At 35.7% G+C, this 14185-nt stretch overlaps 1 protein-coding gene across 1 annotated transcript; it reads left to right on the top strand.

Annotated features, from left to right (window-relative positions):
* Window positions 1–1911: 1911 nt before the first annotated feature.
* LOC137919812 (atlastin-like) lies at window positions 1912–13712 on the top strand. Its single transcript, XM_068763009.1, has 11 exons — window positions 1912–1990; window positions 4892–5103; window positions 5752–5901; window positions 6773–6928; window positions 7311–7460; window positions 8351–8489; window positions 8827–9011; window positions 10288–10509; window positions 11032–11246; window positions 12655–12721; window positions 13529–13712. The coding sequence occupies exons 1-11, from the start codon at window positions 1984–1986 to the stop codon at window positions 13595–13597; spliced, it is 1572 nt and encodes a 523-aa protein (XP_068619110.1). The 5' UTR covers window positions 1912–1983; the 3' UTR covers window positions 13598–13712.
* The last annotated feature ends 473 nt before the right edge of the window (window positions 13713–14185 follow it).

The following is a 14185-nucleotide window of genomic DNA, read 5'->3' as shown; positions in this document are numbered from 1 at the left end:
ACAACTTCTACTCCAGAATTTGTTGTTATTACCTCGAAGGCCTGCTGGTCACGGGAAGAATGCTTGTATTTGTCATAAGTATTTAGCTATTTATACACCTGCGTGAATAATCATAGAAGGTTCCCTTATTGCACTTCTGCAGTTGTTCAAGGTCAAAAGAAGGTTCAAGTGGCAGCTACATTCGTATTGAATAATAATTGCAGATTTTTGAGTCTTGTGATACGTCCTCAGCTTCGTGTATTGATTTTGGGGGAGCAGCTAGTGGAGAATTTTTTTTTATTTTTTAGTAGTTTGTAGTTTTACATATGACCCAATTACCCCAATTTGTCTCTATTATTTCCATCATCTATAAAATTCACAGTAGTCATTTTCTTACGTATAATGTATCACCGACGCAACTGGAAGAATTGGTCGTACGAAGTGGCAGGAGGCGGGGCAAATCGCTCTTGTAATCGACGGCTGTTAGCCCGAAAGATTCTCGAGTGGCCACCACGACCCGTAGACGACGTGAAGAAGCCCTCCCACGGAGAACGCGAGACTGGTCATCGTCACTGGCCACAAACCCAGGCCTGCTGGCATAAATCTCATATGGAAGTAAATAGTGCCTTATCAGTCCCATATATATATATACCGTATATATATATATATATATATATATATATATATATATATATATATATACGGTTGTATTTCATTGCGCTTTTAGTTAACTATTAAAATTGTAATTCGTGTATTAACGATTCAATGGATTGCTTTCATTTTAAGAATGCGTGTGACATCACCTGAGTCTCGACGCTGTGCTTGTGGCGTAGGGACTAGCGATGATTTCATCCATAGACTTTACTCAAGCCTGACAATAGTGATGTACACAAACATCTATTAATATCGATATTCCATTGTGGTATGAGTTTGTACGCAATGCTTATTATTTTATAGATCAAAAAATATTGGAGAACATGTGGATTGGATTAAATAAATGAAAATTATCGTGGTAATTTAATTATGATTTTATAAAACTTATTAACAGTAAAATAATATGTAACAATAGACTGACAGAACAAACGAACAAGCAAGACTAAATAGCGACACAAACTTTCAATGTAATAATTTTTATGAAAAATAAAAAGGTAATAAAAATATAAAAAGGGTTTAAATAACTTAGTCAGTGGACAACATGTTGGTATAAAATTATATCTTTTAATAATAATTTTCTACATAAAATTATTTTTTGAAAAAATATTGGAACATTTTTTAAAGTGTAATAATGGTTATTATGGCTGTAATTGTTAAATTATAATAAAATAATAATAGTTAAAGTTGAGGCATATGATACGAGGCAATGATAAACGGAGCAAAATAGCTACCAGATGGTACCCTAGTGTATGTAAAAGGAAGATAGGCAGACCACAAAAGCGGTGACATGTTGATATAAAGCAAGTGGGAGGAGTGTCTTGGAAAAGAACAGCTCAAAACAGTATGGAATAGAAGCGAAATAAATAATAAATCTACCTGTGACATTGCATGTCATAAACTCATTAATTTTAATTATAAAAAGTAGTGGCTAAGAAAATCCTTAACCCAATAATTTTTAACATTAGCCTTTCTAAAATTCTTATACCCCCTATGTAATAAACATTATTCTATATTAAAGCGAACGGGTTAAACTCGTGTTGATTCCACTTTAGAATTGACCCCTTAACAATTACATCGCAACACACTCTACAAATGCCCCCCTGTGGGGTGTGGGACTTACGTCGCTAAACACATTTAACTTGATTATAGACACGTCTATTATCTACGGAAACTTTATAATATCGACGTTTTGAAATATGAATTATAATTCTGTAACATCGATATTTTAAAGTGTGAACATCACTATTATTCCTACAATATCAACAGTCTAGACGGACACCGCGGCCGCGTTTAACGTGTCTGCCTTGATCTCGTTTTATGTTTACTAGTTTAATTTGTGCAGTGGTCTAAATGTCTAGTGAGTCATTTCTATATTTAGTTATTATATTACTACATTAATGTTACTAATCTACTAATATAAAATTTGAACTCAAAGCAATGTTAACTGTTTTTCTCACATCGGTTAAATGTATATAACGTGTGGTGAGTCGGCGAAATATTTACAAGTATTATGTTCCCAGACATTTTCATTCGTATTTTTATATTCACAATCATTCATTAATTAAATTTTGTTCAGCATTTCTAACTCTATTTGTTTACTTTTATCGGAATAATTTTAAATCAATTATTTAAATGAGTATCCATGGTTATTTATTATGATTTATACATATTCAAGGAGTACTGATTTGAAAATAAGTAATTGTTTTTGTACATTTGTATGTAAAGTCGAAACAAATATATAAATTATTATAAGAAATAATTAAAAAAAAATCACATTCAAACTATTTTAATTTCGTGGAAAAGCGTTGTCGCCTAATTTTTTAATTTAAACAAATTATGTCCAAAATAGATATCATTATTTCGAATTAAAAATGTTATATATATCTTCAGTCGAAAAAATATGTATTTTGTGACAAATTAATATCTCGATTATTCTATCTGTATACGTTGAAAATGTATTTACTAATAATCAACTCATGGCCAATTGTATTTGTACATATCATTTTTCGTAATGTTTTTATGTTTATATACAATTATAAATTTAATTTTTAAATTATAACAAATGTTTACTAGAAAAATTTAAATAAATGGTAGCATGTTTACAAACACGTCTGACCACATCGCTGAACAATGTAATCACGGACGACCTCTCTTTATGTAATAAACAGTGTAATTATTTCCTTCCGTATGCCTATAACGTTGTTATAGTGAGAATTTTATTGTTTTCCCATCTTTTAATGTCTGTTGTTACAAGTTTAAATTTTTCACCAGGCTAAAAACGCAAAATCAAAATCAAAATATTCTTTTTTCGAATAGGCTATGATTCGGATTAAAATTCGGATTGACGAATCGTCAATCAACATAGAATGTCGGCATTGTTGTCCCTTCAGGAAGCTACCGACAGCTCGGAAGTCAGTTCTGCTAAGAGCCAGCGAGAAATTCAACAGTTGCTCTTTGCAAATATAGTTTTATAAAGAGTGCGCAACAATAATTAGCTTCCTGAGTGAGCATCAACATTTAATTCTACGCATTAACATCAGTATAGTATTCTTGGATACATTTTTCAATATTGGTTTTAAATCTCTCCAGTGGAAGGTCTAAAATTGATTGTGGAAATTTATTTTACATACATAAGCCTTGTGCCTTGTGTTGAAAACTAGGAGTATATACAGTACCCGGCGATAAATATTGCACATCTACCTTTGGAAAGGGACAGTCAGCAAATTTCGGTTCCGTAGAGCGTTATCTCTGTCGCACGAAATACGACTGACAAAACGTCACATATGTATTGTGAGACAGAGATAGTGCTCTACGAAGCTGAAATTAGCCGATTATCTCTTTCCAAAGGTCGATGTGCAATATTTATCGCCGGGTACTGTAGCTTATTTTTATTCCTTGTATTAACATCATGTCTATCGCTGTTTTTTTAAATAATTTTGAATGTTTTTACAGACATTTAAAACATTATTATAGATTAATTTAACTTAAATTAAAACTACTCAAAATAAAATTTTGTATCTACTATACCAACTAAACCAATCTATAATACCAACATCCTACAACTTACACAATTTTATAAACATATATGATACATTTTTTACTTCATAGGTACTTTCATAAATAATGTAAATGTTTTGATATTATAAGATAGTATGATGTAAGTAAATAGGTACTATCAGTGTATGTGTTGAGATCCACTATCGTGGACCCCCATTTTCATTTCATGGACCCCCAAATTTTTTTTCGCTACGTAGACCCCTTGCAGGTTGTCATAGACCCCTAGGAGTCGATATAGACCTCTTTGGGAATCACTGCTCCAATACAATAAATGGATCGTACAATTCTTTTTTTGATTATAAATATTGACTCAATGTCTGCCACTTTGCCCCAGAGTAATATGCCATAGGACAATACGCTATGTAAGTAGCTAAAATAAACAAGTCTGGCTGTGTCAGCGTCTGTATGCTGTCTCACTTTTCGAACAGCGAAGGCAGTATAGCTCAAGTGGCAAGAGAAGACAGATGGGTACCCAACTGAAGTTTCGCGTCTAGGATTATTCCTAAAAATACCACGAAGACTATATTATTAATTGAATTAATGTCTTTTAATAATAAACTGTCACAAAAATAAATTTTCTATCACCTATACTAAGAGGACTTTGAATATGATCATATTTTCATTGCATATTAAAAGAACGAACACTCATCTCAACTACATATATTAAATCTGTATTAGGCAAAATCATTCATATGGCCAAATATCATACTAACTAATTTTTAAATAAATAATTATTAAAAGTGAAATGTATGTGAAATTCTCGATACCTTTTCAACCATTTTTATCACGTCATAAAACTTTTGCTAACTCTGCGGATGTCTTATTTATCTTCGCATGGAGCTACATCATCATCATCACCATTAAAGCTGAAGGGCATCAACTGCTTGATATCCTTTCCGTAGATTTCCATAAAGACTTGTTGTAAGCGGCCTGCTCCAGCTATTTCCAACGACCTTAACCAGATCATCTATTAACCAATAAAGATTACGTCTTACACTTCGCTGACCTTTACAAGATCATCTATTAACCAACCAAGATGACGCCTTACACTTTGCTGACCCTTACCAGATCATCTATTAACCAATAAAGATGACGTTTTACACTTCGCTTACCGTACCTTGGTCATCACAGAACCTTAACGCCACAGCTGGCACTTACAAAGCCTGTTGATGCGTATATTTAAAAGATCTAATGATTTCAGAACGACTGCAAAACTCTTTAGAAGGTAGGGGTCTACAAATCGTCAGCCCTAAGCCCGACCACACATTCGAGTTGGACGAGAAGAGTCTCACAGAACTCCTGGATAGTCCAGATGTGAGGAATCGGTCGGTGATACTTGTAGCGGTTGCTGGTGCCTTCCGTAAAGGGAAATCATTCCTTCTGGATTTCTTTCTACGATACTTGCATCATAAGGTAAACTATCATAATTATATTGCAAACTTTATACAGAGTGATCCGTTATAGGTTATTATATATAAGCTTTGGGCAATGGCAGCTCAACAGTAAGGACTGACGCTTGTGATCGTAGGTCATGGATTCGATTCCCGAAATATAATCTTATATATAATTCACGCTGTGCGTTGGTTATATAGAATTGCCACTGCAAATAAGTTTCCAGAGGATGGTCAGCAGCGTCCTCTGTGTACCAATACCAATCTGCAATCAGCAACCTGTCTGCCATGCCCCGTGGATATCTTTGAAGAAGATATGTGCCTTGTAGTGGGCGTCTATTAGCTGAAATAACGTAAAATCTTTAAAAGGGTGAATGTATAGCTCACTTGTTATCTGTGTCAAAATCAATGATTTCAGAAATAAGAATTAACCTAACAATAATATGGTAAAAAAGGCGTGTTCTAAATTCGCATAACGACATATTAAAATTAATTATCGTTTGCTATCTGTCCCTGCAGAATTTGTACTGCCAGAAGTTATAGACCTGTGGCATTAAAAAAAATTAATGTACAGGTGGCCGGTATTGGGAATCTGTGGGTGATGTCTCTGTCCAGAAGTAGATGGTCGTAGGATGAATTGATGATGATAAATCAATGTTTTTTTTTTCAGTACGTGTTGAACTCAGATGAAGATGACTGGCTGGGGGCGGAGGATCAGTCGCTGCAAGGGTTCAGCTGGCGTGGAGGTTCCGAGCGCCATACCACGGGCCTGCTGCTCTGGTCTCAGCCTTTCAAAGCTACCCTCGACAGCGGGGAGAAGGTCAAACATTTTCGTATTTGTATTTCGTAATCCAGCTTAACAAAGCTAGATATTTTAATACCATATGTGTCAATGATTCTTTTTTGTGACGAAATAAAACCGAACAGTTGACGAGATTAATAAATGATCACAAAAAGTGGATCACGTACGACAAGCCTGTGTAGAAATGATCGTGATCTATAGCAGACGTAACTCGGATTAACTCGCACTAAATGTATTATTTCTGAAGATGTAGTTGCTGCTAGTCAGTTGTAGTTCTTACTTAGGATGGACTTCCGCAAAATAACGCCTGAATCCATTAAATATATGTAGGATTTATTAACGTTTTGAAGACTCAATTTAGGCGTAACAAGCTTATCTTGATTTCTTTTATTTATGTACGTTTCTCACTATTTTTAAAAATAAAAAATAATCATATATAATAATATAAATATAATAATCAAATACCGCAAGACAAAACGATATAACGATATTTAAAATAAACTAATCCAACTAACAAATAATTAACAAGTAAGAAAAGGACCAATATTTAGCCACTTCCGCACATGCAGTGGTAGTCGTGCAACAAAGTGCACCGCCCGCCAGCCCGTTGATAAATGCACTCAGATTCACGACTCTTTGTTTGGCACCAATCGATGTAACATAACTCCTGAAGATGCCCCGTGGAGGGATGAAACGACTACCACTGCATGTGCGGAAGTGGCTAAATATTGGTCCTTTTCTTACTTAGGATGGACTTCCGCAAGGTAACGCCTGATTCCATAAAATAAATAAATAATTTTTTTTTTATCTGAGTGATGTCAGATATCTGCTTTAAAAAACACTGGAGTCTATTTCTCTGACATACATATCCTCATCTTCCATGTTTCAGGTGGCGATATTTCTGATGGACACGCAAGGCACCTTCGACAGCCAGTCGACGGTCCGCGATAACGCTACTGTCTTCGCCCTCTCCACCATGATCTCCTCCGTTCTCATTTACAATCTTTCTCAGAACATAGAAGAAGATGACCTGCAGCATTTACAGGTGAAGATGAACTCTTAGAATAATTCTTGCACCTGTAATCAATATAAAGTCCACAGCTGGAGACATTGTAATTAAACTAGCCGGTAGACGCAGCGTGGGCCGCCCACTAAGCGAATCGACGACATAGTAAAGGGAGCTCGAAGTGACAACATCCAGGGTGTTGCCCGATCATCGTGACGATCTTTGGGGGAGACTTACGCCTTGGCGAGTCATCACACTGTTACTCTTCTCCTGGAAAATACAAACTAAAATTTAAACACCCTCTATATTTTTTCTGAAAGATTCAACGACAATCGTGACGTCACGATTTTTAAATTCTTTAGTGACTTTTATATGCCTAAAACTGTCGATCTTTCGGTTTTATTGGATTCCTTTGTTAAAGTTATTCACAGACTACGGGCGTGTGGCGCTTGAGAAGGCAGAAGGCGCACCATTCCAGCATCTGCAGTTGTTGGTGAGAGATTGGAGCGTGCCTTACGAGTATCCATTCGGTGCTGAAGGTGGACAGAGACTTCTGGAGAAGAGACTTGAGGTAACAAATCGTAACGTCATACGAAATATTCTTACTGGAGTCTAAAGAGGTGATGCACGAGAGGAAACGTAAGAAAAGGAATGCAAGATGATGTGAAGGTCAAAAAAGAGAAATTAATGGAAACCTATTAAGAAGGGTGAGAGGGTAGCATGAAAACAATAATATTCAGTGTAAGAAAGGGACTAATATAAAGCATAGCGGAAGTAGCTATATATTAGTCCAATTCTTAATATAATATCTGTATTATTTTATTATAAACTAGCTCTCCCGATAGACTGCACTGCTAGAAGTTATTTCCCTGTCGCATTCATATAGAAAAAATATATTAATATAATATATATTTCACAATGATCAATGATAAATATTGAATATGTAATTTAAATTCGTTGTTAATAAATGCCAACGCATTCAGCTGTTGAATGCAGTGAATTTGCAGCGCTTGAACTGTCAAACGGGCGAAGTTCATGGCGTACAATCAAATGCACAAATCACGCGATTCAATAGTCATAATTAAATATTTTTCTAAGAATTTTCTATGAAATATGATATAAACTTATATAAACTTGTGTAACATATACAAACTTATAAAAACATAAATTAAATATGTCAAATTGTTCTCAAGCTATGGCGTTACCAAGGGGGATATAGATTTATTTGCATAAAAATATATAATGAGTCGGTAGATGCAACGTAGGTAGGCGCTCCGGTAGCTTGACCTATGACATTGTCAAGAAGAGTAGCGGTAGACCTGTCCTCGTAGTGAACTTTGGAGGAGGTCTATATCTTGCAGTGGGTGATCTGTCGACGGATATAATAATGATAATGATATAAAATAAACCATATAAGATACATATACATAAGTAAGTAATTCTGTCCCTTCTTTCTTACAGGTAAACGAGAACCAGCACGAGGAGTTGAAGACCCTGCGGCGGGAGATCAGGTCGTTCTTCACAAAGCTATCCTGTTTCCTGCTGCCGCACCCGGGCATGAAAGTGGCCACTAGCCCTGAATTCAACGGCAGGCTTTCAGGTGATGATCTGTTTCTGCCAAATGGAACGGTAGATGATGTTGCTTAGAGATATTCACTCTACCGCCAACCTGGCTTCAGTTTAAAAATGATGATGTTAAAATTATGAAGAAAGATATTACTAAAAATAAGTCCATTTTTTTCAGACAACATGTGTTTGGTAGAAATTACCCCAGATCCTTTAAAAATAATTACCTTTTTGACATGGACCTTTTTTGATGATAGAAATTTCTATGTTTTAGATACAATATTTTTTTGTTTTAAGAATTCTCCCTTTTTAGTAATAACATTTTCCTTGTAAATATTTCTTTGAAAAATCCATCAATATTTAACCATCAGACATAGACGCCGAATTTAAAACCCAGTTGAAAGCGCTGGTGCCGATGTTGCTGGCGCCGCAAAATCTGCAGCCCAAGATGATGTCGGGCCAGGTGCTGAAGGCCAAGGAACTGCTGCACTACATCAAGGCGTACATAGAAATCTTCAACGGGTCAGAACTGCCTGTTCCTCAGACCATTTTGGAGGTGAGTTCTTGGTACACATCGTCTAATTGGAGACCACAATATATTCTATTTATCTGACTGAACTGATTCTTTCGCAATAAAAATGCAGCGAATCATCATTGTCGGCTAAACTGAATATGTAGTCAAATGTCAAGCCGTCTGTTCTTAACACGTTCACTGCGGCTTGAGGTCGATTCAGCCTCATGGTAGACTTTGCACTGGTGCGGCGCGTAAAACTCGTGTTTTCTCTCTAGTGCGGCGGCTGTTTACACTCAACCGTATGAGTTATGACAAAGACAAATATAGCTTTCTTTATGTCTGCGAAGCATTGACTCAATATTGTAAAAAAATTATTGAAACATGAGGCAGAAAAGGCCTCAACCGCACTACTAGGAAGTTCAGTTTGAGGCTGATTCGACCTCAGCCGCACCAGCTGAAAGTTCTTCAAAAATGGGGCCCGCAGTGAACGTGTTAAAGACCTCTTGTGCGTCTTGCAAATCGCGCCTTCTCCATTTCATCGTTTATACATGATTGTTTATAGGTGTAAAAGAGGTGTAAAAGGGGGTGAATGTTCGAATTTTTTACACCTCTTTAATCATCACTCTGTATAAAGTGATCTTTCTGAAATATGTTTTTTTAATTTATTTTCTCTATCGGAATACATCTTTTTTAACTTATTTCTATACATAGGCTGCAGAGAGAGATAGTAAACAAAAAATACTATTAATATATATTAATCCGAATTTTGTAGACACTATTATTATCTTGCGTTATGTATACATCATCTATAATTTCTTAAGCTCTTGGTTTTTATAGGGTGCATCTTTTTAAAGTTTTTACACCTGTAACCAATCACCTTTTATATCTAACTTACTTGGGCAATTAGAAATGTAAATAATAAAAATCTCATAGAAATGTAGCAAATGATGAGAGATCATACGTAAATGTGATATAAATGAATGCTGTGAAAATTGGAAGTAAGAGAGAGAGAGAGCGCGTGAAAATAAATATGTAAAATGAAAATAAATATTGTACTATATATTCCTGGCCCCAAAATATATAGGATAGGGGAACGAGAGGTTTCCAATAACGGAAGATATTAAAATAAAAAAATAAAAACTAAACCAGTCCGTTCGCGTGTTAATCATTTTTGTCGGTTGGACATATGAGCTGCATGACGGGGGATTGTCAAATATCTCTTGTGCGTCTTGACTTTGTGATGACTTGCACATTATACTATATCTTCAGAACATCTCAACGCACTGGTAAAGTAAAGTGACCATTAAACTGTCGGCAGGCGACGGCGCAAGCCAACAACCTGGCAGCGGTGTCTGAAGCCCGCGAGGTATACGATACCCTCATGGAAGAGGTAGCAGGCGGTATCCGGCCGTACCTCGCGCCCGACCGCCTCGCTGAGGAGCATCGGCGCGCTAGGGACAAGGCCCTGCACAGCTTCCAGACCAAGAAGAAGATGGGCGGAGACACTAAATCTGAGATTTATAAGGAACAACTCCTACAGGTATAATTAATTATTCATCTAACTTTAATATTAATAAATAATTTCAGCCATAGGATGTCCACGGCTGGACATATGCGTCCCAAACGATTTCCAATAGGACCGCTTTAAAGAGGCTTTCATCTAGAGTCTTTCGATTAAAGAAGGTCGTACATCTACATTCTGCGTAGACGCTTATTTTGCTGGTCTAAAGATTCCAAAACATTTAGACCCTGGCTGCCATTTCACGTCTTGATCTAAGAGCCCATAATAAAATCAATCGGCTTTCATTTGGGATCATTTAATTTACCAAGAGTTATGATATTTCGAGCCTGTGGCAACCTTATAGTCTTCGACGAGACGAAAAACGCTAGATGTAAGCTGCTTTCAATCGGTGTTATTGGAAATATATACGGCCTATGTCCAACGGCGGAAATCTTATGGCAGAAGTGATGATAGAGAATAGTTATTACCTGCGTAACATTAAATATCTTTACTGTGAAGCTTCAGTTTTGTGCTGGTCTTAAAGATTCGTTATTGGTATAGGAACTGGAGGAGCAGTTCGAGAGGGTGCGGGCACAGAACGAGAGCAAGAACCTTCTGGGCATGATGGGCGCGGGCGTGGTGTTCGGATTTCTACTGCTGGTGGGCTGTGTGGTTAACATGATTGGCGGTGCGATAGGACTGAAGATACTCGAGCTGGTGGGGCAAGCGATTGCGATCGCGGCCCTCGGTGCACTCTGCGTTTGGGTGTATAGCAGGTACCTTAAGACAGTCATACATAAAGAGATATACATAGAGAAATTAATGCAGATTTAAAACTATGAAAACAATGTTCAACCAATAGAAATCGTCAGCCAATCACAAGTCTAGAAGTATTCTAGAGCGCCCTCTTTCAATCGATGTATGTACAGTTATATTTTTGTGGGATTCCCCTCTTCGGTGAGTTGCAGACAATGACGTAATGGAGCCACTCCGCTATAGGCAACTTGCCAGTTTCGATAATTAAAATATTTTCTTTCATTAGTAAGAAGAAACGCAATATATATAGCTGTTTTGTCGCAAACAATAATTTATTTCAGACAACCATTGGATGGACTCAATTATTCAGTAAAAATACGAGCATAAAAAAGTCATAGAAAATAGTTTTTAAGGCACATTTGAGCTCATTCCTTTAATCAAATTTTCTTATTAATTAAAAATTCGGATGCTTCTTATTGTAGTGTGTGGTATCGAAGAGAATGATCATCATATGATGATGGAAATGTTATGTTCGCATTGCGCGATCTATTTTGACAGATACGGCTAAAAGATTTTGTAAATGGCGCCTTGTTATTTTTGAATGTTGTAATGACGAACATGACGGTCAAAATGGTGTTGACATATCAAAACACGTCTAGTGCCACGCAGTTTTATAACGATTTCTCCGTCAGGCCACGCGTATTGATATAGTGGTACAGTAGTGCGAAGTGAAAAACTGGCCATATAGGATTTACTGTATGCAATGGTATATTAAACATTTTCCCGTACATTGATGATCAAATAAAATCCTGCATTAATTAAAAATTAGGTGGATTCAAATGGATAAAATTTAGATATCAACTGGCAGTCACTGTTGACTTTCGAGATCTAAACGAAAAGTTGTGATTGATGAAATGATTAATGAAACAGTCATTGATGACTGACACAACTTAAATGGATAAAAAATGAATGTATATACATATTACAGATTATTAAAAATAAATATATCATAATAACATACGAGGAACCGGAAAGTTATTTCATTTCTGTCGACATATTTTACAGAAAAACCGATTGATTTTTACCGCTCCGGCATTGACAATTTGTATCTAGTATACAAATTGGCATGTTGATATCGATGGTGAATATATTGTGTAAATAAAAACTTGTTAAAAATGTAGTCGTGTGAATTTAACTTAAGAAAGCGACATTACTCTCCGGTCCCCCTAATATACGAGTATATTATTATTATACATTACCTACAAAGTTAAAATATAAACTATGTGGTAAACCGACATATATATACAGTGATATTTTAGGCATATTAAAATGTTTTCCTCTACCATTTCTCTACTATTTTAAAAAAAAAATTACATATATTTGGTTTAATATAGAGGTATATTTATTATCTGTGTTCCGGTTTCGCAGGTTTACAGGACAAATGAGAGAAATGGGACAGGTGTTGGACGATGTTGCGATGAATTTGCGGAATGGCGTTAGTATTCCTAAAGTTTTATTTTTAAATTTTTAAGTATCCTGTTGAGCATATAGACCTATAATAAATAAAAAAATAAAATTAATCCGTAATTACAAACATGCAAGGAGAAATATGGAATTATTAATTGTGACATTAACAGCTCTGGTCAAACTGGGATCTCCAAATTTGATTAGGAGGCCATTTGGCTTGCTAGCTGGTTTGGATTTCGACAATTCCAGAACATTCCAGAATTTCCAGAATATTTGGAAACTAAGAAACATCTTCTCTTCAAATGTAATCACCAGTGATGACTTACAGCATAGCAACGTGCTCTTTCACTCGGAGCCTTATTAGCAAACTAAGTTTAGCTGAAAAAATCAAAGGTTTCAGAAATAATAACACATTTACAATATAGTAAGAAAAAAGTAATTAAAATTAGAATTACTACATTTTAAAATTAACTATTGTTTACTATCCATCCCTGAAGACTGTGTTGCCAGTAATTATTGGTATGTCGCATTTAAAAAAAAATCAATATAACTTATTTTATTTTGATCACTATATACAGGGTGAATGGAAATAGGTGTGAGGGCTTTTTGCAGACAAATTATATATACATCCCTTTAAAGTTTTTACACCTATAAACAATTATGCAGGATACGAGGAACATTACTGCAAAGTTTTCAGCGAGCATATATGCTGTGCGTTTTGTGACTTGCACGCTGCCATTTCAATCTACCAACTCGCTGGGCTTGGTCACTTTGTACATAGGAATATAACTATAGTGTTCAATTAAAATAGAAAAAATTCTTTATTCATTTTCAGGTGCTCCAGAACTTGTCGCCGTCTGGTAAACTTCCTGCCGCTGTGGCAACGGAGACCAAGGAAGACTAACACGCCACCGTAGTGCCGAATATTTTTGTACAATAAAATATATTTTTATTAATATTTTTCTAACATGTAAGGTGAATGACAAATAATTACCTCTTTTAACTTTCGCCAAATTTTTACTCCTCCATAACTTAGTTCGAGGGCTCCCTTTAGGAACCTCGTCTTGGGTCTTTGCATCATATATAACAGAGGTGGCCAACCTGCGGCTCTTTGAAGGATTATTTGTAACTCGCGATAAATGTAACAGATTACAATTTAATTTTTTTTAAAATTATATTTAAATAAACTGTTATTGTTTCGTATGTTTTATGTATTTTTTTCATTACTGTATTACTTAATTTTAAATGCATTTATTTTATAGTTTTGTAAAAAAAAAATATTTTTGGAACGGTGTTATTTGCGGCTCGCCAAAAATTTTAAATTTCGAAAATTGGCTCGTATCATCAAAGCTAGTGCCTGCCCTGATATATAATATCGGATTGAAAGGTTATTAAACTCTCAGATTGCTTAAATCGATGTTCAATGTTCCCCGTGCACCGCCTCCAGCTTGGGCTGCCTTTCGTTGTTTAGCAAACAGATTTAAGAGCGTAT

Source organism: Battus philenor, unplaced genomic scaffold (genome assembly GCF_028537555.1).
Source record: "Battus philenor isolate CCGP_79_NKW_IND1 unplaced genomic scaffold, ilBatPhil1.0.hap1 SCAF_17, whole genome shotgun sequence".
Lineage (NCBI taxonomy): Eukaryota > Metazoa > Arthropoda > Insecta > Lepidoptera > Papilionidae > Battus > Battus philenor.
This window is presented reverse-complemented; position numbering and strand designations above follow the sequence as displayed.

Coding starts and splice junctions, on each gene's coding strand:
- LOC137919812 (XM_068763009.1), top strand. Junction 7,461..8,350: donor TTCTGGAGAAGAGACTTGAG/GTAACAAATCGT, acceptor TCTTTCTTACAG/GTAAACGAGAACCAGCACGA. Junction 10,510..11,031: donor ATAAGGAACAACTCCTACAG/GTATAATTAATT, acceptor TTATTGGTATAG/GAACTGGAGGAGCAGTTCGA.